We start from the raw sequence: 22,171 nt of genomic DNA on the forward strand, positions 1-22,171 counted from the left end.
TTCTAGCAGTAACAGGTCAATGTTCTCATTTAGGGAGTGACAGACACTAGCTCTTGCAGCCTGTGTTGGGCCCACAATTTCCACTGCCTGGGTGGGTGCTCTAACAATTACATTTTGGATTTGGGGCAGGAAGATTTAAGTTTCTGCACCATCCTCCAGTGCAGACTGGGTCATTACACAACAAGGCTTGTGAGCTGTGTGTGCCCAGAAGAAAAAAAAAAACAAAACCAAAACACAAAAACACTGTGTCTCTCTTCAGGGGTCATCACATGCAGTGTACAGGGCATGGGTTCTGGTTCCCAGTTGCTGAGCCACTCCTGATACCTCACATTAAGCAGCCACAGGATTCAATCACTCCAATCCATCCTGGATTGTTAAATACTGTGAGATCAGGAGTGTGAATGAGGACCATAGGTGAATGATTTGCCCAAATAGCATTTGACACTATTAAACAGCTCTATGCAGGCATTAATCCTTACTTTTCACTCCTGTTTTGCTTATTGAGGTTATTGGATTCTGTTGGTGTAGAGAAACCCTTGTTTTTCTTCTATGAGTCAACTCAGGAGAGCAAAAGTGGCTAAGATAATGTATTAAAAAATGCCATACTGTCTGTCCTGCACTGCTTTTTGTACTCAGAGGAGGAAAGCAAGGTCCTTCCACCAGGCAAGCCACGCTGCTCACTTGACCGATGGCTCCATCCCAGAGTGGCCGGTTGGGTGCAACCACCTGAGATTTTCATCAAGTTTCCCCAGAGGTTCATAGCAGCAGTCATTGTGAGTAATGGCTGCTGACTTCAGTACGGTGATGCTATTTGTACAAAAATAAAAAGCCTGCAGAGCTCAGGCTGCAGCCTTCAGCTCCAAAGGAAATAATTTACCTTAAGCACATTCAATCGCCAACCTCTTTTGTGTTCCTACCTGTCAAGTCATTTGTCACGTTGTTTAAACAGTAGCAGTAATGCATAGGAAACTTGCCAGGGTCAACATTTTTCAGGCTAGAAACTGCGGAGAGAGAAGGAGAAAATGGGTATCTTGATGCACGTGCCACGTGAGAGGAACCGCTCCTGTGCGGAGCAGAGCGCTGAGGCACTCACTGTTATAAACGGTGACTGACACTTTGTGGAAGGCAAACGAGCTGTAAGACGTGACGCTCAGCAAAGAGAAGAGTTTTTTGGTACCTGCAGAAATACATGCCCATGCTATTAGCGGTTGGAACAAATTATGCGAACAGAATGTTTCGGCTCTGCTCATTTGGTTTCTAAAAGGCTCCTGAGGTGCTGATGCTATACAGCTGCCTGAGACTCAATTCCTTTTCATTTCCACCGAGGGAAGGATCATTGGTATTACTTTTTTTTTTTTTTTTTAAATTCAAGCAAGCAAATCTGCACTGTGTTATACAGTGCTTTCTAAAGGCATTCCGTAAGTAATTATGCTACGCCTATATATAAACACTCTAATTTCTAAATTCTTTTGGGGTAGACAGCTATCTGCATTATAAATGTGCAAGTGTAACTTGCTCTGAGAGTTAATTCTGGAGGCAGAGAGCATGCATTTATGGCTTCTCCTGCTAACACCATCAATCCTTTATCTCATTCACCGCGGGGCTGACAGCCTGCGTGACCTGCCCAGCCTCTGCAGCATTACCTCTGAGCGCCGTGCTCAGCATGCCGTTCACCAGCTCGGTCAGGTTAAGAGCAGCCAGATCCACAGACTTTGCAGGCAGCTCTGGAAAAGAAAGGGCCTCTGAGCATCTGGAAATGGCTGCTAATCCCCCGTTTGTGTACAGCAGAAAGCTTCCAGAACGGGAAAATGAAATAAGCGGTTTAGGTATTGAGGCACACTGAAAGAAACTGTGGTTAGAAAATGAATATTCCGGGAGTGCAGAGAGAAGTTGGGAAAATAACAAGATAGAGCAGGCAGTGCAATGGCAGGCCAAACTTCAGGCAGGGCTCTGTGTCCCCTGCTCCCTTGAGCATGCCCTGGAGCAGGCTGCCGGGAGCAGCACCCAGTCCTGGCGTTTTGGTGCCCCCTCGTGATGGGCAATGTGCATTTTCTCCCGAAAGAAAAGCAGGTCACTCTTCACAGATCACGAATGGAGGTAAAAGTACCTGGGAAAACCCCAGTGCAACATAGAACTGTGATGAAAACACAGATTTTTTTTTTTTTTTTGAGCTACGTTGATGGGTACACTACTACCACAGATTAAATTGACTGCAGCTGAGACACACGTTTTATTTAAAAAGATATTTTCTTCCCGTTGATGTTGCTTGTCTGTTTTTTCCAAGCTGAACTTTCAAATATGTTATTTTGCCTCCCTCCCACGAAGTCATAAAAAAGTAGAGTGGTATGGTGCCTCTGTGTGTGCGAGGAGGAAGGTCTGTGTCTGCATGACAGAGAGAGAAAAAACAGAGCAGGATGGAAAAAGAAACACAGAAAGCCAGGACGAGAACGAAATCAAATTTGTGGAGAAATATGATTTTCTAATGACATCAGTATCATTTTTAACCTGTTCCAAACTGAGCGTGTTAAGGCAAGTGATACTGGAGATGACAGCCAGTCTTACAGACCATGGGAAGGGCTCTGGGAGGACAGTAAGGAGAAAGAGAAAATGTCACCTCACATTGCTGGAAGGACAGAGGTTAAAACAGATTAAGCAGGGATTTTCACAGTCCCGAGGAGCTGCCTGTGTTGGGGTGAGGAGCCCTTGCAGCAGTGGTGGCTTTGGGCTCACAGACTCTGCAGGAGAAAGGCCCACCCGCCAACACCTCCACACCTGGCACAATTCCTCCCACCCCCTTAACACACAGGGATCCCTATGGGCTGCTTGTTACCTGTGGTAGCCAGCACTGCCGCTTGCTTCTCTCTCTTATTTTCTCTTCTTACGCATGAAGCTGTGAAGTGAAGAAAGAGACTTGAGGAACAGTTTTCCCTGTTGAGCTACCAAGTGGCCCTCAGTTGAGCTCTCCACCAGTGTTACTTTGCTGCGATTATTCATTGTAACTCAGACACCCATGGCCATAAGCACTGCAAAGCAGGACACCAAGTATCTGCAACAGCAGCTGATCAAGTGCCTAGAAATAAGCATGTCCCAAAAGATCTGTGATGTCCTTTAACTGCCAGCTAAAGGATGAAAACAGATTAAATATCAGAGCTTGCTCCTTTAACTCCAGAATCACAATAAAATATTGGTAACAAACTGCTTTTGCAGTCTGAAACTGGGCTTGCACGCAACACTGATTGCAAGCTACATAGAGTAAGGAGGTTAAACCAAAAGGAACCTACATGGGCTGTATGCGTGTTTGTAATTTGGAGAAAGTGTTCAACTGAGGGCCACTCTAAAAAGCTGTGGTCTGGGAAACAGATTGGAGTGGGGCTCAGGAGTTTGGGCTCACTTCAATGACCAACAAGAGATGATACAAAGCAGTGATTTAGCCATCGCAGGACAGGTTGAAGAGCAGGACTTTGGTACTTAAGCTCCCTATCCCATCACTGGAGAGCTGAGAGCCTCCAAAGGGTAATCCATAAGGCTCCTCAAACGTGCCAGCACTTGCTAACACTAAACTCCAATGTCTCTCTGAAGCTTCAGTGTCTGAGTCCATCCAAGCTCCTCAGTGAGAAGTCCTCTCCTGGGAGCTGGTGCTGAGGGTGGCTTGCCTGGTGAAGCTGGTGATGGTCCTCTCTGCATTATAACCTAATGGGCAGAGCTATCACTAGAGTGTAGGAAACTTGGGGTCAGTTTCCTCTTCAGCAAGAGTAAAGCTGGAGGAGTGGAAACAGCAGAACAAAGAGGAGATGAGACTGCATAATCTGGTCGTTTTTATCCCAGGTGGGAAACCTGTATGCTTGTCCTTATTCTTACAAAATCTATGCCTTCTACAGAATGGAGTCTCAGGATACACTTCTTATCCTTCTCTCTTTATCTATGAATACATAAAAAGGAAAAATAACCTGTGAATAATCCATGGTACAAAGCCTGTAAATCATGGCTTCTGTTATGGTGCTAATCAGCATTAATAACAAACTCCCAGACAGTACGAGCTAAATTCAGACTGGCAATCTAGCTGGTAAGAGGTCTTCTAACTCTTCTTTGTCTTTCTGTATAAACCCTTCTGACTCCATATTCAAGGCTTGGAAGCCAAGAATAGACCTTTGCCATCATCTGCCTCGTCCTGCTGTATGGCACCAGTCCTGGAGCTCCAGCCCATCAGTCTTGCCTTTGGAGGAGAAAAGAACAGAGAACCAAATCTGCTATGGATGTGGGAACAGGGAAAGATTTCAGGCTATGGGAGCAACTGGAAAAGATTTTTTTTTTTTCTCCCCCAGGGTAGCACCAAACCATCGTCCTTACCTATGTTCCAAACCAGAAAAAGACACAGAAATCCCAGGATTATCTTCGCCGGCACATGCCAGCAGAACCACCGCATTATGAACTCTGACTCCCAGTGGTTTTGGCTGCTCTAGGAGAAAGAAATACTGTTTTGGCATTGTTACTGTTAGTGGTGTTGTGCAGTTTTGCCCAGACCTTGTCCCAGAATGATGTGACCATGAGAGTAATATTAGATTTCTTGGATGCGAAGAAAAGATTGGTGGTATAAATGACAAAGAATCAGAAATCACACAGTCAGTATTTTTTGTGTATGTATGAGTATAACATATAACTCTTGCTCTTTGAGCTTAAATAACTGTCTCTTTACTGGGACTTGGTGAGGATCTCTACAGTCTTCTTCTCTGGCAGGACGAACTGTACCCAAAGCACACTGACACACTGGGTTCCCACTCTTTTTGTTGTTGCTGTTATTGTTGAAACAAGATGACATTTATTTAGGTTCAATCAGATATCATTCGAGCTCCTTTTCTGAAGAACTGTTGCTTACCCAATCATACTTAATCTTGTATTTCTATAGTTAATTATTCTCACCCAGCTGTGTCCTGTGCTGCCTTAGAGATGGCTAGAAAAAGAAAAAAACAAAAAAAGGAAGGTCCTTGCTTCCCTCCATTATTATTATTATTTAGAATATTGGAAAATATGAAATAAATATGTAGCCATCAGAAAAGTAGGGGTGTATCAAAATTTAAAAAAAAAAAACACCTTTTTTTTTATATCAGCCATCTCCTCTCTTAGTAGTACACAGTGAACCATTATCTTGAAGATAGCACTGTTTGATTAACAAACTATTACGATCATGTTTAAAATTTTCCTCATATTTAATTCAATGGAGAATTAACACATTCTGAAAATAGTTTTGTACTTAGCAGTGCTAAAGAAACCCTGCCTTGGGATGATGAAATGATACCAAGCTTTTCTGTGTTTGAAACATCTGTGTTTGTTTGTCTGATGAGTTTAAAATGTTTGAGCATTAGCTCTGCAAATTCAAACAAAGCTCTGAAAAGCTTTTTTGGTAGGCCTTATCTATTAGTCTATCTGGCTAATTCTTTCTCCTTGACCCCAAATGTATGTTCATCCACAGTTTCTGCATACCATGTACTGAAGAGTGGGGCTGAGAATAAGAGAAAGCCTTGGTCAAATCTCATTCCCCAGATTTCATACTCCGTCATCTTTATGTGGGCTTAAAAAATTATGCAAAGTCAGAGTCCAGTGTCCAGTGGACAGATTTAACATCAAGAATCCTAAGCTTGGTTCTGCATGTAACAATGTTCAGGATCTGAGCAACGGGTTGACTACAGACTACGATTGCAGTGCTGGCCTGACACCCAGGGCAGTCTAGCCCTGCTTCCACTATCCAGTACTATGAAGCTTAATGGGAATTTCAACAGATTTTTTTTGTATGGATCTATGGACTCTTTCATTAGGGAAGACTAGCAGGTTTGATCAAGTCTGCTAACATGCTGACATGATGGAAGCAGTGCGAATGTAGTCTGCACTGAAGTAGGTATAAAACTAATTCAGGCTTCTGGATTCTGCTCAGTTGTGTGTCTCCCATCCCTCCCCTTTTGATTTGACCATATGAAATGGAAAAGAGTTAGCAACAAATACTCAATAGTTGTGCCAAATGTGAAGAACTGGTGCTTTGCAAAGTGGCTGTTGGGGAGAGCAGGCTCCTTTTGGAGCAGGAGGCCTACAGTGGCTGGTGTACGTAGTCAATGGAAATGACCTGAGCGGTCTTGTCAAGGGGAAGCTGTTGGGCTGTGTGTGTGGCTGAGGTCAGCAGCAGTATGTTTTACCGGGTTTTTGTTTGTTTTTAAGATAAAGTCACAAATTTTTATTCCTGTGCTATGAGAAGTGACTGACACCTTAACTCTGCGAGATCTCCTTTAGGGTAAGTCAAGCTTCACAAAGACAGTTCAGTGTTTATGGGCCATACACCTCCCCCTGAGCATGCTTCTAACGACCCATTCCCTGTACATGGGGTATGACCAGGCTGCATTGCACGTGCTGGCTCTGTGCGTGGTGGCCCAAGGGACACGAAACACACGAACAGCAGTGCTGCGACTGTATTAGCCCCTGTGACATAAGGCTGGTCTTGGATGAAGGGTCTTTGTTGCTCAGACTGGGAGAAAAGCCCAAACTTCTGCCCTTCATGAGGATTTAGGCTTTGTGGCAAGAGAGAGACCCAAAGCTAGGAGGTGGGAGATAACGACACCCGATGCTCCACTTCATCTCCCCCAGTAGTTACTGATCAATGTTTTCACTGAAGTGGGAAGACTTCATTTCTAGGACCTGCTTTGAGGAACGTGGGTTCTCCTGGGTCACCATGGAGCTAACCCCAAAGTCCTTGGTGTCCATAAGAGTATTTTGCAGAATGATGTGCAAGCACAGATGTTTTCTATGAAGATTCACAAGTTAAAGGGGTGATAAACTGTAGATAACTTCATATCAGGGATTTGCCTTCATTACTATTTTATTTAAGCTGTCCCCATGGTGGTAGGAGAGGAAAAATCATCTGACAGAGGACTCAGTGCAGCATGAGAGAGCAGGGGCTATATGAAGAACATGTTTCCAAGAGACAGGGCAGGGGCTAACAAACACATTGGAAGAGACAGAAGGAAGGAGAAAAAAAAATGCTGTATAAAAGAGAAACAAAATAGAGAATGAAGTACAAAGTTGTGCTTAGAAGTATCTTGTGGACATCGAGAGACAATTTGTTGCTCACCTGAACCTGCAGCTCGCTGTTGTCCTCCTGGCTGAGCTGCTCCTCAAGGCTCACCACCACAGCTGAGCTTCTCCACATACAACGCTGCTTTGCAGCAGGAATTCAGAGCAGGCATTAGTGTGACCATTGCACCCACACTTAGCTGAGATTACATTCTACAAGCTACAGATTCAATCAAGTAAAATATCTGATGATTGGGACAAAATGCAAACATAACGTTGAAGGACGGATCATAAACCAAATCCTGTCTACTTCTAACATGAAAATATTAAAAAACTTTGCTATGGAATTAATGGAAATTTCTCCATTCATGTGAAGGCTTGGTTTGACTGGATGCCGGCTTTAGTGCTGTGGAATCTTCTGCCCATTACAAGCTTCTTAAAAAGAAATTGCAGAGAAACTTTAATACTAAGAACAGTGTTTTGGAAAGACTGCCACTAGTGCTCAACAGTTAGACAGTGGCTTAAATTTGAAGCATTAGGTTTTAGCTGCTTTCCCAGATCTTTTCCGAGCATTACCTCTCTGAACATTTGTGCTGTCCAATTAAATTTTAAAGCCGTTTGTGATAAATATTCCTAGAATTTCCACCTGAAATATCTTATCTCTCAACAGTGTGCATATAAGTAATATTAACTCTTATGATACACGTCATGTTTGCGTTATTCTGGTTATCTGATTTCTAATTTTTAATCTACCAGGGACAAGTCTTTATTACTCTGTAACTGTATCTCTTTTGTTTGCCAACATAAGCGACGCTACTGTGATGACTAAAATACATGTCCAGATTGCAAATATGAAACCCTTCCTGGACTCCAACTCACAATCACTAACAATTTCTTTTTCAAAAGATAGCAAGATTTGCAGGCATTAAAGGAACAGGGGCCACACAACCATGAGCAGACAGATAAATTCCATAAACTGGCTTTCAGTGAATATTTTTGTTCCAAACATTTATCTGATACAGGATGTAGGTCAGGCCTTTAGTTACAAATTTCCCTTTGCCACTACTGGATACATTAATACACCTTTTGTGTTGATTTTAAGCTGAACAATATTACTAGAATCCATTTTACTCAGAACCGTTGATCCAGAGTTCCCTGAACTGCTGAACTGGAGAGTTTAATCCAGTTCAGACTACCTTCATGGACTCATGAAGACCTCTTATTAAACGCCTCTGTGCTATTCTAGATTATGGGATTAATTAACATGGTTATTAGCTATGCTTCATTTTAAATCATTTTAATGCAGCAGATAACCATGAAGTTTGAATTGTTTTCCTTTTTTTTTTTCCCCCTGTATAAACAGCTGTCAAGTAATTTTCCCATATCTTCACTCTAAACAGAGTGGGACAGAATTTAATAGACCAATAATAATAATAATAATAATAATAATAAAAGTCCTCGAGTATTAATTTCCTTACCTTTTGTTCAGTCTCACCATCTAAAGGTCACCTCTCATTTTAAGCACACCATGATACACCCGGTCTAAAGAAATATTTCATGTTAATATGAAAATAAGCCTCTGTTACAATTACACACTTCATTAGATTGCTGTAACCACTTTTTAAGTTCACGTTTATTTGTACCAGGATTTAAGCAAACCTCTAACAAAATTACATTTTATTTTCTATATTCTCATACAGCAATAATAGCACAGACAATATGATTCCCTCCAAGTACATTTGAAATGACCGAGATCTGGAATAATTAATATCAACTTACCCAACTTCTCTTGACAAAGATGATTATCTTCAAAGCCTATATAAAACTGGAGGCTATTGCCAGGTCTTAATAACCACTTAGTGAAAGACTTTGAGTAGATAGGCTTGATAATCTTGCTTTAAAATCCTGTGAAAATTGTCATCCTAATCCCAGAAATACTAACTAAAGGTAACAAAATCGTAAGCAAACAAAATACCCGCTGGATCCCTCATGGAATGACTCTGTGGCACAGCAGGTTAGGATTGGAAGCTCCTTTTGGCAGTAATGACTTGAACTGCAAAGTAGAAAGGATGTTTTTTTTCCCCCTTTTAAAGGGACAGCTCATTTTACTGCAATTAGGCCAATGCCACCTTTGACAGGGAGAGGTAGGCCAGGTGAAACCCCTTTGATAAAGTTTTATCCATGCTTAGGGTAGCAATTTAAACAAGGGGTGTTGAGAGACTATGGAAGAAACTGGTGTGTATCTTAACTGCAGAAAATCAAAAGGAACAAAATGACAGATTAAATCAGAAAATTGTCTGGCATTGTGTTGAAGTGGCAGGGAAGGAAGAGCGAGCTGGTCACAACAATGATGTAGAGCAGTTTTGGTGCTGTTGAGTGATATTTAGCATAAGCCAAGAGATGATCGTCATTGGAAGCTGTGAGTAAAATTCTGCTTCCATTTGCTCCAATGGCAAGTGATCCCTCTGAAATCAGTGGATTTAAGCACAGCTTGGTTAAAAGCAGATACTTTACCATAAGCCACTGCAACATGTGAGGAATGCTGTCATTCAAAATCTTATGATAATTAAGTAAAGAGAGGAAATTAAAAGGAATTTGCAACCAGTCAGTTAATGGACTAAAAGGTGCTTTAAGAACCAGTTTGAAACCTCAGCTGAGGAGCATTCTGACCCCTGCTAGAGGACAAAGAAGACCTGGCAGATGTCGTGTATACAAGCTGGCTGTAGGGAATGGTCCCTGGCCTCTCCTCACCTCCCATATTCGTCCTGGGAAATGTTGAGGCTGCTGGCTGGCCTGGATCAGGGGTACTCCAAGACTTCCTATCAGTGTCATGGTCCTATTAATGACACAGGCATTTGGGTTGCAGGGCTGTTCCCCAGCACTACTTAATTCATTATTGCTGACATTGCCTGGTGACTGGTGTGTCATCAGACTTGTTTTGTTTGCACTTTATTTAACTCTCTTCCTTTAATTGCATTGTCTCACTTTTTCACTTCCACTAGTTATATCAAAAAGAGCTGTGCTGTTACCCAAAGACACTTACTGCAGTGGCTAAAACACTGCAGCCTGCCAGTGTGTCAGATAAGAGAAAGTGATTTTGCTGGTTGCAGATTTCAGTCATATCCTTTCGGGGTCTTTATTTATGGGTCATGCTATGTGTGTGTTAGGGTGGTGTCTCCTTCTGTACTGCAAGCCCACCTTCACCAAGAATTTCCAAAGCTGGAAGACAAAGTATAACTCTTATAGTTGGTAAACATGAACCTTACACATGCGCGCACACACACATGCACACTCTTACCTTTATCTTCTTTCACTTTGCCTTTCATGAAAAAAAAATGTATTCAGTGTGATGTTATTGCATCTAGACTTATCTAATTCTATCTGGAAGTTACTGATATGATAAAAGGCAAATTTTTGTGAATCGTGACTAAACGCTGCAGCTTGAGGAACTTGGAAACATCTTTTCTTTGACAAGACTTACTTTGTTTTTACTGACTTAATTACCAGTTTTTCAATATCTCATCAACAAGACTGGGATGAAAGTTCTCTCTGTAGCAGCTCACAAAACCAGGTATAGCCAAGAAAACGTGTGTGCTGGGATCCGTTCCAATCGTTTGATGTTTGGCTATGAGGATAATTTGACTTTCAGCAGGTTTTCCCTCATGCTGTGTTTTGCCCTGGGACCCTGTAATTTTAACTTTGCTCAGCTGCAGAGCGATGCTCAGGTGACCGGGGAAGGGGCTATTGTTCAGCCCCAACTTTGACTCTTCAGGACAATGCGGCGTTCTCACTCAGAGCATCACTCTGAGCAAGCAGCTTTCTCAGGAGTATAGTCTTTACGTGTCTTCTTTTTCCAGCACCTCTTTGTGTGGCAGAGCTGTGACCATGACTGGCATCTGAAAATCCAGAACAAGTAAAGAAGCCATTTTTAGTGTGTTCTCAGCAACACAATGTAGATGCATAATTCATATAAATTACCATGTAAAAGCATTCATTTGCTGAAAGCTACACAGGAGAAGTCCTCCACTAATACAAGTTAAATAAACACACTTTCAAGCCACAAGCCTCTGATTTACCTGTAAGAAAAAAGACTGGGAAGGAGGGAGAAAGCGAAGTCCGAACATTGGTGCTTTATCTCTCTGGGCTGGGAACACAGTGTGGAGGTGATGCACTACTTTTTTCTTGTGACTTTTTGTAAAACGATTTAAAAACACCATGCTACGTAAGCAGTTACAATGTGTGTGAGTGATGGCAAGGGCTCCAGCAACATGTTCTTGTGACCTGAGCTGGAGTCAGCACCGAGCATCCCCTCCCACTCCTACTTTTCAGAAAATTTTAGCACTATTTTTCTAATTATATTTTATTTCTTTTTGCACAAATTTCATTAAGTACAATTCTCAAATGTAATCATGTTTCTTTGTTACTCTTCTTTTGGAAGAGTAAAATAAATTTAATCTCTTAAAAGGAAATTATGTATATATATCAACATCTATTTATTCCTGTCCTTAAAATGCCTTTCCCATTTGGGGAAATTTATTTAGAATTGCAAATGAATCCTATTCTTTATAATAGTATCTCTTTAATCTTTTTCATTAAGATTTTGCTAAGATTGGTACTAGCACCACAAAAGTCCCTGAAAAGAACAAGTACTAAACTCTATAGCCATTCAGTTTGAATGCTTTCAGTAAGAAAGTTTTATATATTTGTATGTCTCAAGTAGCTAACACATTTCTTTAAAATGTTGGATATTGTAAAACTTTTGTGAATTTAAGCATATTCTTAAGGAAGAGAGGAAAGGGAGAGAAACAGGAAGAAAAAGAAGGTGTGGAAACTGTGAAAATATATAGTGACAATAGCAAGAAGTTATTACAACTAATATGGAATAGGTATAGGAGTTGTTTTTGCCATATTACAAGGCAGAAAAAAAACCTCAGCTGGAAAATTAGAAAGATGTTGTGTCTTGAACACATTTTTTTCCATCTGTACTCTGATTCACTTGGTTAAACAGGCCAAGATTTAGCCACCCAGTATTTTGTCAGCTGAAGAGTGCTATTGGTTGTCCCACAGAAGAAGAATTAAATGCATAAGAACTGAGTAGCTGGCAGTATCTGAGTAGCTGAGTAGTAGCTCCATTTCTCAGTGAAGTTATTGGCATATTGTGACAAGAAAAAAATATAGCAGAGTCAGCTGCCTCAGTGGGTAGAGCAAAACATATTTATTGAGTTATACTCATTGGACACTCATTAAAAGAACAAAGCTATTGCAAGCATCCTTCTGCAGAGCTCTGCCACCAAATGTTCATTCATAGCATAAATGTTTCTCCAGAAAAAGCAGAGAGCACAACGGCTGTTGCATTGACTGCATAGTTCTGTTTCCCAGTCTATAACGCAACATGGAAACTACAGGGAATGTACTGAATCTCAAAACAAAGTTCATCTCTGGTGGATTTCTGATGGTTTTGTTTTCGTCTCTGCATGGTATAGAGATTCCACGAGATTTTTACAGACCCATGCAATGCCTTGCATTGCTCCTTTGGGTCTTCTGAAAACAACATTCAGAGATCGAACACCACATTTGTAGGTCTTCAAACTCATAGGGCTTTGATTATATAAATAGAAGTTTCAGCAGTTCAGAACTTAGAAAATATTTAATGATTTATCCAGTGTTGTTATTTCTGATATAATATGTGTCAGACACACAGCTGTTCCCTGCAAACTTACCAAAACATTCACAGCATGTCTTACATCATATTCTCTTTTCACAAGCCCTGGTCTGTGTTCTGCTGACCATCTGTGTCTGACACAAAGAAGAGGACAGGAACTGCAGTGCCATCCTGAGCCCACTGGGCTAACAGCCATCAGGGCCATATGCCTGAAAAACCTTCTTGGAGTACAACTTCTTTAATGGCAGTCTAGCTCTCCTGCTGGTCTGTGCCATGGGACTTGGCTGTCTTGACTCCTCTTCTTTGTGGTCCAACAGGATGCTCAACGTTAAAGAGCCATTTTTCATTTTATTATGTTTTTTTTTTTCTGAGCTAGTTTTCAAGACTGTGGAAAGAGTGCTGAAAAGTCCCTGATAAGTACCCTGAGAAGAAAGGGAAGGATGCACTTGAAGAAGTGAATAAGCCACCAGCCCTGACAGCATTGCTTGGGCTATACTGAGGGCATCAATACTCACCCATTATAAAACATTCAGAAGTCTTGGCCTCACTCTGCTCAGGCAGAGGACAATTATATATGGTCTCAGCACTCCCATATAAACATAAGAAGAGTCTGAAGAGGTGGAAATCTCCCTGGCTACAACCTGGGCTCTTATCTGAATATAGTCATCATATTTTGTTCCCATTTTAGAATTCATTTCTTAGAAGATTTCTTTGAGCAACCTGGTCTAGTGGGAGGTGTCCCTGCCCATGGCAGAGGGTTGGAATTAGATGACTTTTAAGGTCCCTTCCAACCCAAACCACTCTATGACTATAACTCTTAGTGCCTTAAAAAAAACCAGCGCCTTAAAAAAAAACAAACAGCGCCTTAGTGAAATGCAGTGATTTGGCATGCCTGCGTATTTGGGTGACTGCCAAAGGGAAAATTTAATGCAATATATTTCAGTTCAGGTGAACAAAAGCTGAGTGGTTCACCTATTGTGTCTGTGAAGTACTCATTTAAATGTCATTGCTGTGGCTGTGTGTTTTGCTTTGAAAAAGAATTCTGCTGCATAGGTAGCTGTTCAGTTAGCTGTTCATTGCTAAGTAATGTTAATGCATGGTAATACTGCGTATAAAATGGTGTGAATACATTTGAAATAGCTTTGTATTTGCCTGGAGAGAAATGCAGAGAATAAAGAAAATGCTTGTGTCATAGTTATTCTTTGAGGAAAACTGAAGCCAAGATATTCACAATTCCATGCTCTGGTTGATTATTATTATTATTATTATTTTAAATATTGTCAATCTTCGGAAAATCTGATAAAATTTGTCTGTAAGAATCTGGCGCTGATCCTATTTAAATTTAACCCTTTTAAAGACAAAGAAACAAAATAAAACATAAATCAGAAACAATTGGATGTTGTGTTACTTTAAGATTTTTTGAATTACTCCCAATTTACAGAGGTGTAGAACTTAGATCACAAACTGGACTAATTGCTGAATACATTTTTACCTACCACAAAAATTAAAGAAAAATTTTTAGTTAAATTTCAATTTTTAGGCAGAGGTTGGTGAAAATCATGATGCTGATGACACAGGGAATGCCTTAAAATTATCCCATTGGGTTCAGCCATATTTTGAGAAAAAGTTTATGTGCCATGTGCTCTCCTTCTGTCTTGTTCAGGACAGTTACCTTTCAGCCTTCTCTCTGAACTGACTCTTTGCACATCTCAGTCTTTCCACTTTAGGTTGTATATTAGGAGAAATTTCTTTACTGAAAGGGTTGTGCAGCATTGGAACAGGCTGCCAGGGGAAGTGGTTGAGTCACCATCCCTGAAGGTCTTCAAGAAATGTGCAGATGTAGACCTTAGTAGCATGGTATAGCAGTGGACTTGTCACTAGTAGGTTGAAGGTTGGACTAGATGATCTTAGAGGTCTTTTCCAACCTGAATGATTCTGTGATTATATGATTCTATGAAAAGATATGATTCATCTCACCTAACTTAGCTATCTGAAATATATTTGTGTCTAAGTGGGCCATATTGAATTCTGTGGTTAAGAAAGATGCCAGTTAAAGACAGGCACTGCCTGAGAGAGGCACCACCTGAATCTGGTCCATTTGCAATACGACAGACTGAACCGTCCTCTGAAAAGCACTGTTTTCCATCTATTCATTGCAAAAGGGGTCTAACAAGAATAAAAACTTGTATCTTATTTGTGCATTGAACTGTTACATGACTGTTGTCACCGAGAAAAGTCAGACCTGCTGCACCTGATATTTCTGATACTGATGTGTATGAGATTGCAGTTCCTTTTCCTTCCAATCGTAGTGTTTTCAGGAAATATTTCCAGCTCAATGTATTTTCCACTAGTTTTCATTTTCCCACACATTTGTGACCAAATACTTATAATTTGCATGGCTACTAAATGAAAAGAATTCATAAATAATTCAATCTACTATGCATTGTATTATAACGGGACTAAGTGTGGAAGAAGGGTAAAGCTTACTCCTAGTAAGATTTACTTATAGATTTATATAAACTTTATATAGACTTTATACTTTACTCATCGATAGCTTACTCAGTCCTTCATGGATGATCTTTGCCAGTGTCTGCTGGAAGGACGTTTGACATCATGTTCCCTGAACGTGTGTGAATATATCATGCTTTAAATGAAAAGAAATTCCTCCACATCATAATTGAAATTTCTATTTATTAATAAGTGGTGCAGTTTTTAAAGACAGAACATAAAAAATCAGTTAAGAAGTATTGTTTGCATAATATATTGAAATAAACATATTAAAGTTGTTCAAATATTGGACAGTGCCAGAATATAAATTACACATACAGTTTAAAAATTACAATAAATAATATTATAAAGAGCACTAAAGGCCACTTGTAAAAAAGTTGTGTTCCCTTGTCAGCCAGAATCTGAAAAGCATCTTTGTAGCATGGAGAAAATTTCAGTGAGCAAGGCACAAATACTAGTAATAATAAGATGCCATAACTAGAAAACAAGATGCAGTTGGCTATGTAACCTTCAGTCTCAGCATATTCTGGAGGATGGAGATAGGATCCTGCTTTTTGCTTCAGTTTACTTCAGAGGGAAGCTGCCAAAAGCTGAACAGGGAAGGATCAAACCTTACAGCCTAAATAATCAGAAGTAATAGTGAGATCCAGTGTCTTCATTATCATGGTGCCCAGCTAAAGACACTTGAAAATGGCCCCTTCTTCCTCTGCACTTCTGGAAATGGTCTTTGAAAGGCAACACCTGTGTTCAGCTGGCCTTCTGAAAAAGTGATACCACTTCAAATTCATGAGGTTGTAGAAAATTTTGGTTTGCTCTTGGCACCTAAAGCTTAGTGGAGGGGTACAAGGATGTAAGATCTGTTTCTTTCTCACATGCTTTGCACTAAGTGGGACAAATCCAGTTCCTGCAAAAACTGGGCTCCCAGCAGGGATGAATTTGCTTCCTAATCTACATTTTCTGATTGCTTTAGGCTCTGATCCTGCAAACTGATCGGACCACGGTGCTCACCTGAAGGCCACGAGTCAGCCGTCCTGCTACACAAGGGTTCAGACAGGAATTAGTTTGCGGCATTTCTGGGCCACAATTTGAAACAGAAAAAATATATGACTATTTCCACTCTGAACCGTAACAATGCAGCAAAGTTAGAGATAAGAATCAAATAAATATACCCAAAGTCAGCTCAGGGACAGATACTATCAATGTCTCCATGTGCGTAGTTCCCATTTATTTTAACAGGAGCCAAACCAATTAATTTAGCACAGGGAAAAGCCAAGGTAAGGACAACAGCCATTACCTGACTAGATTTTTTCTTAAAGGAGCAATTTGCTAAATGGAGCATAAACCACATTTTCTACAACTGTGTACTTAGCCTAGACATTCGCTTCTGCATTAATGAAATATTCTTGGTTTGATTTTAAATTGAGGAAGCCTGACTGATGATAATGTTGCAAAGAGAGGTACACAATGTAAACACATATTCACTTTTCCAAAAACTTACAGATAAGCTTCATTTATAGTGACAGAAAAATCAGTGTATAAGTATCTGCAAAGCACTGAAATTCATAAATAAAGGCAGATTAGGACCTAATTCTGACCTAGCGCATTTATTTGAGGTTTCTTACTGACTTAAAGGAGAGCAGAGAAAACCCCACACTTGCTAATTATAAAAAACATTTCAAGGCCTGAAATGGATTCTTGGTCACTCATAGGAGTTAAGAGTCAGCAAAGAGCAGATTCCAACAATTAATTGTTTTCTTATGCTAACTATACATAAACAAAGATGCTGGAAAGATTTAACTTCAAGAAGACTAATAGCTGTTAAACTGAAATGCCACACGCTGATGGAAGATGGGTATGAAGAGTAATAATGGACCTAGATGACTCTCCCACCTGAAATTGTTAATCATTTTTTCTTTATTTGTGGAAAAGCTACTCTGAGAAATGGTCTTAACCTTTTAAATATTTCCAGGGTTAACAGCCACAGATACTTTATTTTGTTTGTTTTGCCCAGTATCTCTGGCAGACACACAAACTGCAGCTCCTCGGTTGACGCACTTCTTGGACTCAACCTCAAGTGGAGTTTTATTAAGTTTTGGTGCACATCTCAGATCTGGGAAGATTTCCAGGTCTCACCTTACTGGTGATATCTAGACACATTTACATTGCTAACACAAAGAACAGAATGAATGCACTCTGTGTTTTTCTTTTTTTTTTTTTTGTAATCCAGATTATCTAGGATGACAGTGCTGCTGAGCACATCACCCTTCTGAAGTGACCAGTGACTGGTTTCAATGGAAATAAGTGTGTTGGGTAAAATAAATAATAAAATAAGCTAGTAAGACCATACTTGACCCTCCCCTAGTGCATTTTCCAGAGGACCCAAAGATGCCCACTGTACACAGCCTTAGTGAACTTGCCACGAGCACATTTAGGATGAAGCAGGCCCTAACTGGTCACTTAGCATGTCTTTAAATATTTCATGATGTAACTACAGACACCTGGCCCTGTGTTTTTAACCTACTTATGGTAAATTGGTGCTTACAGCCCATTGCAAATGCAAACTTGGAGGCAGTTCAGCTGCTACAGTGCACAGATTTTAGGGTAGCCCAAATCCTGATTTCCCTAGGGCTGCATTTTTGTGTGCAGATAAGACTGATCCAAATCCCTGACTCTACTTGGATTTTCTCTTAAAATGAACGTACCTTTGTAATGAGTTGATTTGCAGGTTTTCAGCCAGGATTAATACTGAGAAAATATTCCTTTTATATGACCTGGCATAGGAGAGATTAGAAACCTGAACTGGAGGGGGAATTGAGCAGAGAACTGCATGGCATAGCTACTGTCAAAGGCCTTCACAAACAAATTTCTCAAATTGCACTTGGCTTTGGGCTGTTTTGATTTTTGAATTCTCATCTCTAGAAAGAATCTTAAGAAGGGCCAAACTCCACCGAAATCAGTAGGAATGTCAGGCACTTGGCATACTAGAAATATGAAAAAAGCTTGTCTTCCATATACTTAAACACAACTTCAGAGGAAGTCTAGCAATATTAATATAAGTTTTCATTATTTTTCATTCATCACATGAGGGTTAAGTCTTATGAGTCACCATTGATATACATTATTACATTAAAAAGATTACAGCAAGTAAAGTATAGGTATTTCCAAGAATCATTGGTGGCCAAAAGTTTTTTCTCAGCATGTTAAATTACAGTGAATTACACTTTCATCAGCTAGTTTTATTCTCTTTGAGTTTAGCCATGAAACTGCAGCAAACACAGACTATTTGTCAATTAACTAATTACCAAAATTGTATCTTGTATTATCATAGTTACTGACCTCAGAATAGCCCCATGGCCCCCATGGACTCAGCTCAGTCTTCAAAGGCTCTAATTGGTGTGCTTTGTTTACTCAAGTAACTACAGCAATTTCTTCTCCCTAAAGATATGGCCCAGAAGGGTGTATCATGATTTTAGCTAAAAAGCAGATCCAGTCTTAAGAGTACAAAGATCCTAATCCTTTAGATGTCTCTTAAATAGAGAATAAATAATGAAGATGAAGGCAATGCCTACATCTGGAAAAGAATAGAAGATGCCTGGATGGAATACCTGTCATGAGATGTCAAAAGTATGAAAGAATCAACAAACACAAAGTTTACTATAGTGGGAAAAACCCAACAAAGTGTCTTTCACCGAAGCACACTCTATCCAGGCCTGTGCGTTACCCAGTTACAGATACACATGAGAATCCCAGTAGGGTGTGTCTCTTTCTTGTGCTCTAACTGCATGTACCAATGATGCTCAGTTGTATAGCTGCAGTATAACAAACAGTCACTACAGAAAAATCACTTTCTAATGTCTTTTTTGGTCAAATCCTTATGTCTTTGTTGATCGGTGCTCTAGCCATGGTAGTACTCATTAGACATTTGGAGTGGCAGGGATGATTCTTAACAGGAAGTGGACAGGAGCCATGGTCGAGAGGCTGCACCGTGGATCAAAGGGGTGGCGGTGAGAGCCTCATCCACTGACCGTGGGTGTCTGTGACATGCCTACTTCTAAGGAAATCACCCTCAGCTCCCTTTGAAGTCAGTTAGCAATTGTAGATAATGGAGTTAAAGGTCTGATTAATCCTATCCTAAAGATGATGCATGCTTTGGTTCTTGTACCCTGCGCTCACTGACTGTATTGATTATTTTTCCACAGCTGTAAAGTGCATAGAAATAAAATTTGACATCAGATGGACACTATTTCATGGACTCCTGAACTGAGATCAGATAAATCCTGCATAGGATATTTGGACAGATTGTTTACACTAGCTGTGCAGATACTACATTCCCATTGTGGTGGTGAGATCTCAGATTCATTTTTGCCCAGTGCCCAGTGGGCTGGATGGTTTCCTTGCTCTCCCTCAACACATTTTCCAGTTCTCATGCAAAACGTTTGGCTGAGGCCTAATGAGTATACTTATACCTCTGTTGCTCAGGGACAGGACACAAGAATGGTATTTATTTATTTGTACACTGATGTTAAATATGATACACATACATGGATTTGGAGCAGTCCATTTTGAAGAGAAACTGTAAGCCAAACCCTGGCATCTTCCTGCACTGTGGAACCCCCAGGGAACAAAACAGCGAGACTCTGCACATCTGAGGAGCTCGAAACACTTGACAAATATTAGTGAATTGAGTCTCACAACTTGTATATATGTAAGTATAACTCTGAATTAACAGACGGGAAACTGAAGCACAGTTGCATTATGCAGCTTACTTAATATCATGTAAGTCAATAAAAGAGTGGAGAGTAGAAACCTGGAATTTGAAACCTACATTGAATACTTTTTTTTTTTGTTTTTTTTTTTTTTTGAACAGAAGGTAACCTTGTCCCCATAAGAAACCAATGGGCTTGGAAAAAGTTTTTTCTACAAAACAGTATTGTAGTCGCACTTCCAGCAATTTTATAACCACTAGGGGAGATTTTCAAAGTAGCTTGAGGAATTTATACAGTAAATAAATATCAATGACTAATCTACCCCTAGTTTCATTTGACATTGTATTTCATGGGTAGTTGTATAATAGATCACATGAGAAACACTTAGTTTACAAAACTGTTTCAGTAATGTTATTTCCTTTGACTCAGCTTTTTCCCTTTGAAGATTAGATCCTTTTGCCTAGGTTGGATAGAATTGATTTACTTATATTGGAAAATGGATTCAGACTTCTAATTTCCACAAAAGGATATTGCTCCTGGAACTGTTTTGACTTTGCTGCTCAGTTTACAAAGCGTAGCAAGGACCGTCATATCTTGGCTGTTATCAATCCACCTTGTATTGAAGAGTATCAAATAGATATGTATCATAGAAGAAATCAGCTGTACCATTTATATAGGGTAAAGTCATGCAAACCGTGCTCAAAACTAAGCTCCTTAGTTTTGGTAGCATGAAAAAAACTGCATTAGTAAATTGTATGAAATGGTGCAGAATGACTACCACTAATTACACATGCATCTTATGCAGCCATTGGTGTTTTGAACTAGTAAGCTTTGGGTGTAGAGTAAGTGAGATATACAAAGTATGCTTACATTACACGGAGAAGTCAACCAGTGACTAACCCCCCCCACACTTTTAAACTGGCTTATTTGAAGGGGTCCATATTGAATCTGAAATCCCATCCCCTGTTGAAGACAAAGGCATGGAGCCACTTGGTGTAAAAGGATCGGTGTCTGTGTCTGTTTCTCCCTCTGCTAGGTAACGTTTCTCTCTCATCCATGCAGATCCCCCATTGGGGCCAAAAGGAAAGTCGTCTCTGTCTTGGGAGATACTGAAGCCACTTGGGGAGCGCTCAAGTTCCTCATGGTTGACAGAGAGAAGGGACAATGGCGTATCGCTGTCTCTTGTTAAGCTCCTTCTCTGCCTTGGAGACACTTTGTCTGAGTAAGGGCTTTGCAGGTCTCCTTGGGAGTGGTAGCTAACCTGCGAGTCCACCAACGTAAATATAGGCAAAACTGTTGGCCTTTCTGCATATGAAGTTGAGGAAGGTGTGGCTTGCAGTTTGCCAGAGTTTTGCCCACCCGTTGATAAAGGTTGTGAATGAGTCATATGACCATGTGCTGAGAAACCATAAGGACTGACTTTGTTGACTGGAACCTCCTGAAAGCTGTATGGAGTTTCATGAGCACACGGCTCAGTGTATTTGTATATTATTGTTTTTAATTCAGAATACTTGTTTTCTTCTCTCTTCTCCTTTGCAGGAGAAGCAGTTTCTTTCAATGGACTTATCTCAGCGACTTGTATTTGCAGCTGTTCCATATGATGCATATGCATATCGACAAGAAAATCCAGTTTCTTCCCCATGTCATTAACCTGAAAAATACCAGTTTTATCATATTGTCTCAAGTTGGTTATTTAATAAAATAATCAATGCTTCCACAGGTGTACTGCCCCCACAATGATGTGTTGCCATCTTTATTGGTCATGGACACAATTACAAGATAATCATGAGACAATTGCAAGATAATCATGACTTTTTCTTGGAAACTGGACTGCAGTGGATGACAGTTTATATGCTAATTGCCTCAGATTAATTGCCTATGAATAGTACCAGCATTTTTTCAGTGTTGCTGGATATTTATCAATCCACTATCCAATGGCAGTCTACAACATGATGATCAAAGTCGTGATAGCATACTGTAAATAGCTATTACCAAAATGCAACAGATGGAATTACCTTTGCACACAGATCTCCTCTCTAACTGTTAATAGTTCTGCAACATAAGGGTTAAATATCAGCACTAATTTTCCTTTCTCTTTTGATAGCATATTGCACCTGAACGTTTACATTCCATGATAAGATCTGTTGTGAATTATTGCAACTTGCCTCCATCTTAGTTGCGTATTTAAAAATGAGAGTGTCATGTTTTTCTAAGCATAGGGTTAAAATGCATAAAGAAGACA

At 40.1% G+C, this 22,171-nt stretch overlaps 2 protein-coding genes across 11 annotated transcripts in view; both read right to left on the reverse strand.

Moving 5' to 3' along the window:
* Positions 1-14,180, reverse strand: part of HHLA1 (HHLA1 neighbor of OC90) — a 34,262-nt gene extending 20,082 nt beyond the window's left edge. Inside the window, exons 1-8 of one of the 8 annotated variants that reach the window (XM_080581860.1) lie at positions 8,833-14,180; positions 8,532-8,595; positions 7,112-7,195; positions 4,348-4,456; positions 2,831-2,890; positions 1,644-1,724; positions 1,094-1,177; positions 918-1,001 (exon numbers count right to left, since the gene is read on the reverse strand). In XM_080581860.1, the coding sequence (XP_080437986.1) occupies positions 918-1,001; positions 1,094-1,177; positions 1,644-1,724; positions 2,831-2,890; positions 4,348-4,456; positions 7,112-7,189 (496 nt within the window). In that variant the 5' untranslated portion in view covers positions 7,190-7,195; positions 8,532-8,595; positions 8,833-14,180. Of the gene's footprint in view, positions 1-917; positions 1,002-1,093; positions 1,178-1,643; positions 1,725-2,830; positions 2,891-4,347; positions 4,457-7,111; positions 8,596-8,832 lie in introns of all 8 variants that reach the window. The other 7 variants (XM_080581859.1, XM_080581856.1, XM_080581857.1 and 4 more) reach the window with 7 other exon arrangements.
* A 1,209-nt stretch (positions 14,181-15,389) lies between these two features.
* Positions 15,390-22,171, reverse strand: part of KCNQ3 (potassium voltage-gated channel subfamily Q member 3) — a 198,426-nt gene continuing 191,644 nt past the window's right edge. For all 3 annotated transcript variants that reach the window (XM_080581850.1, XM_080581849.1, XM_080581848.1), the window contains one exon: positions 15,390-21,580. In XM_080581850.1, the coding sequence (XP_080437976.1) occupies positions 20,843-21,580 (738 nt within the window). In that variant the 3' untranslated portion in view covers positions 15,390-20,842. The remainder of the gene's footprint in view (positions 21,581-22,171) is intronic.

The sequence above is a fragment of the Anser brachyrhynchus genome (assembly GCF_964034855.1).
Source record: "Anser brachyrhynchus genome assembly, chromosome: 2".
NCBI classification, from domain to species: Eukaryota; Metazoa; Chordata; class Aves; order Anseriformes; family Anatidae; genus Anser; species Anser brachyrhynchus.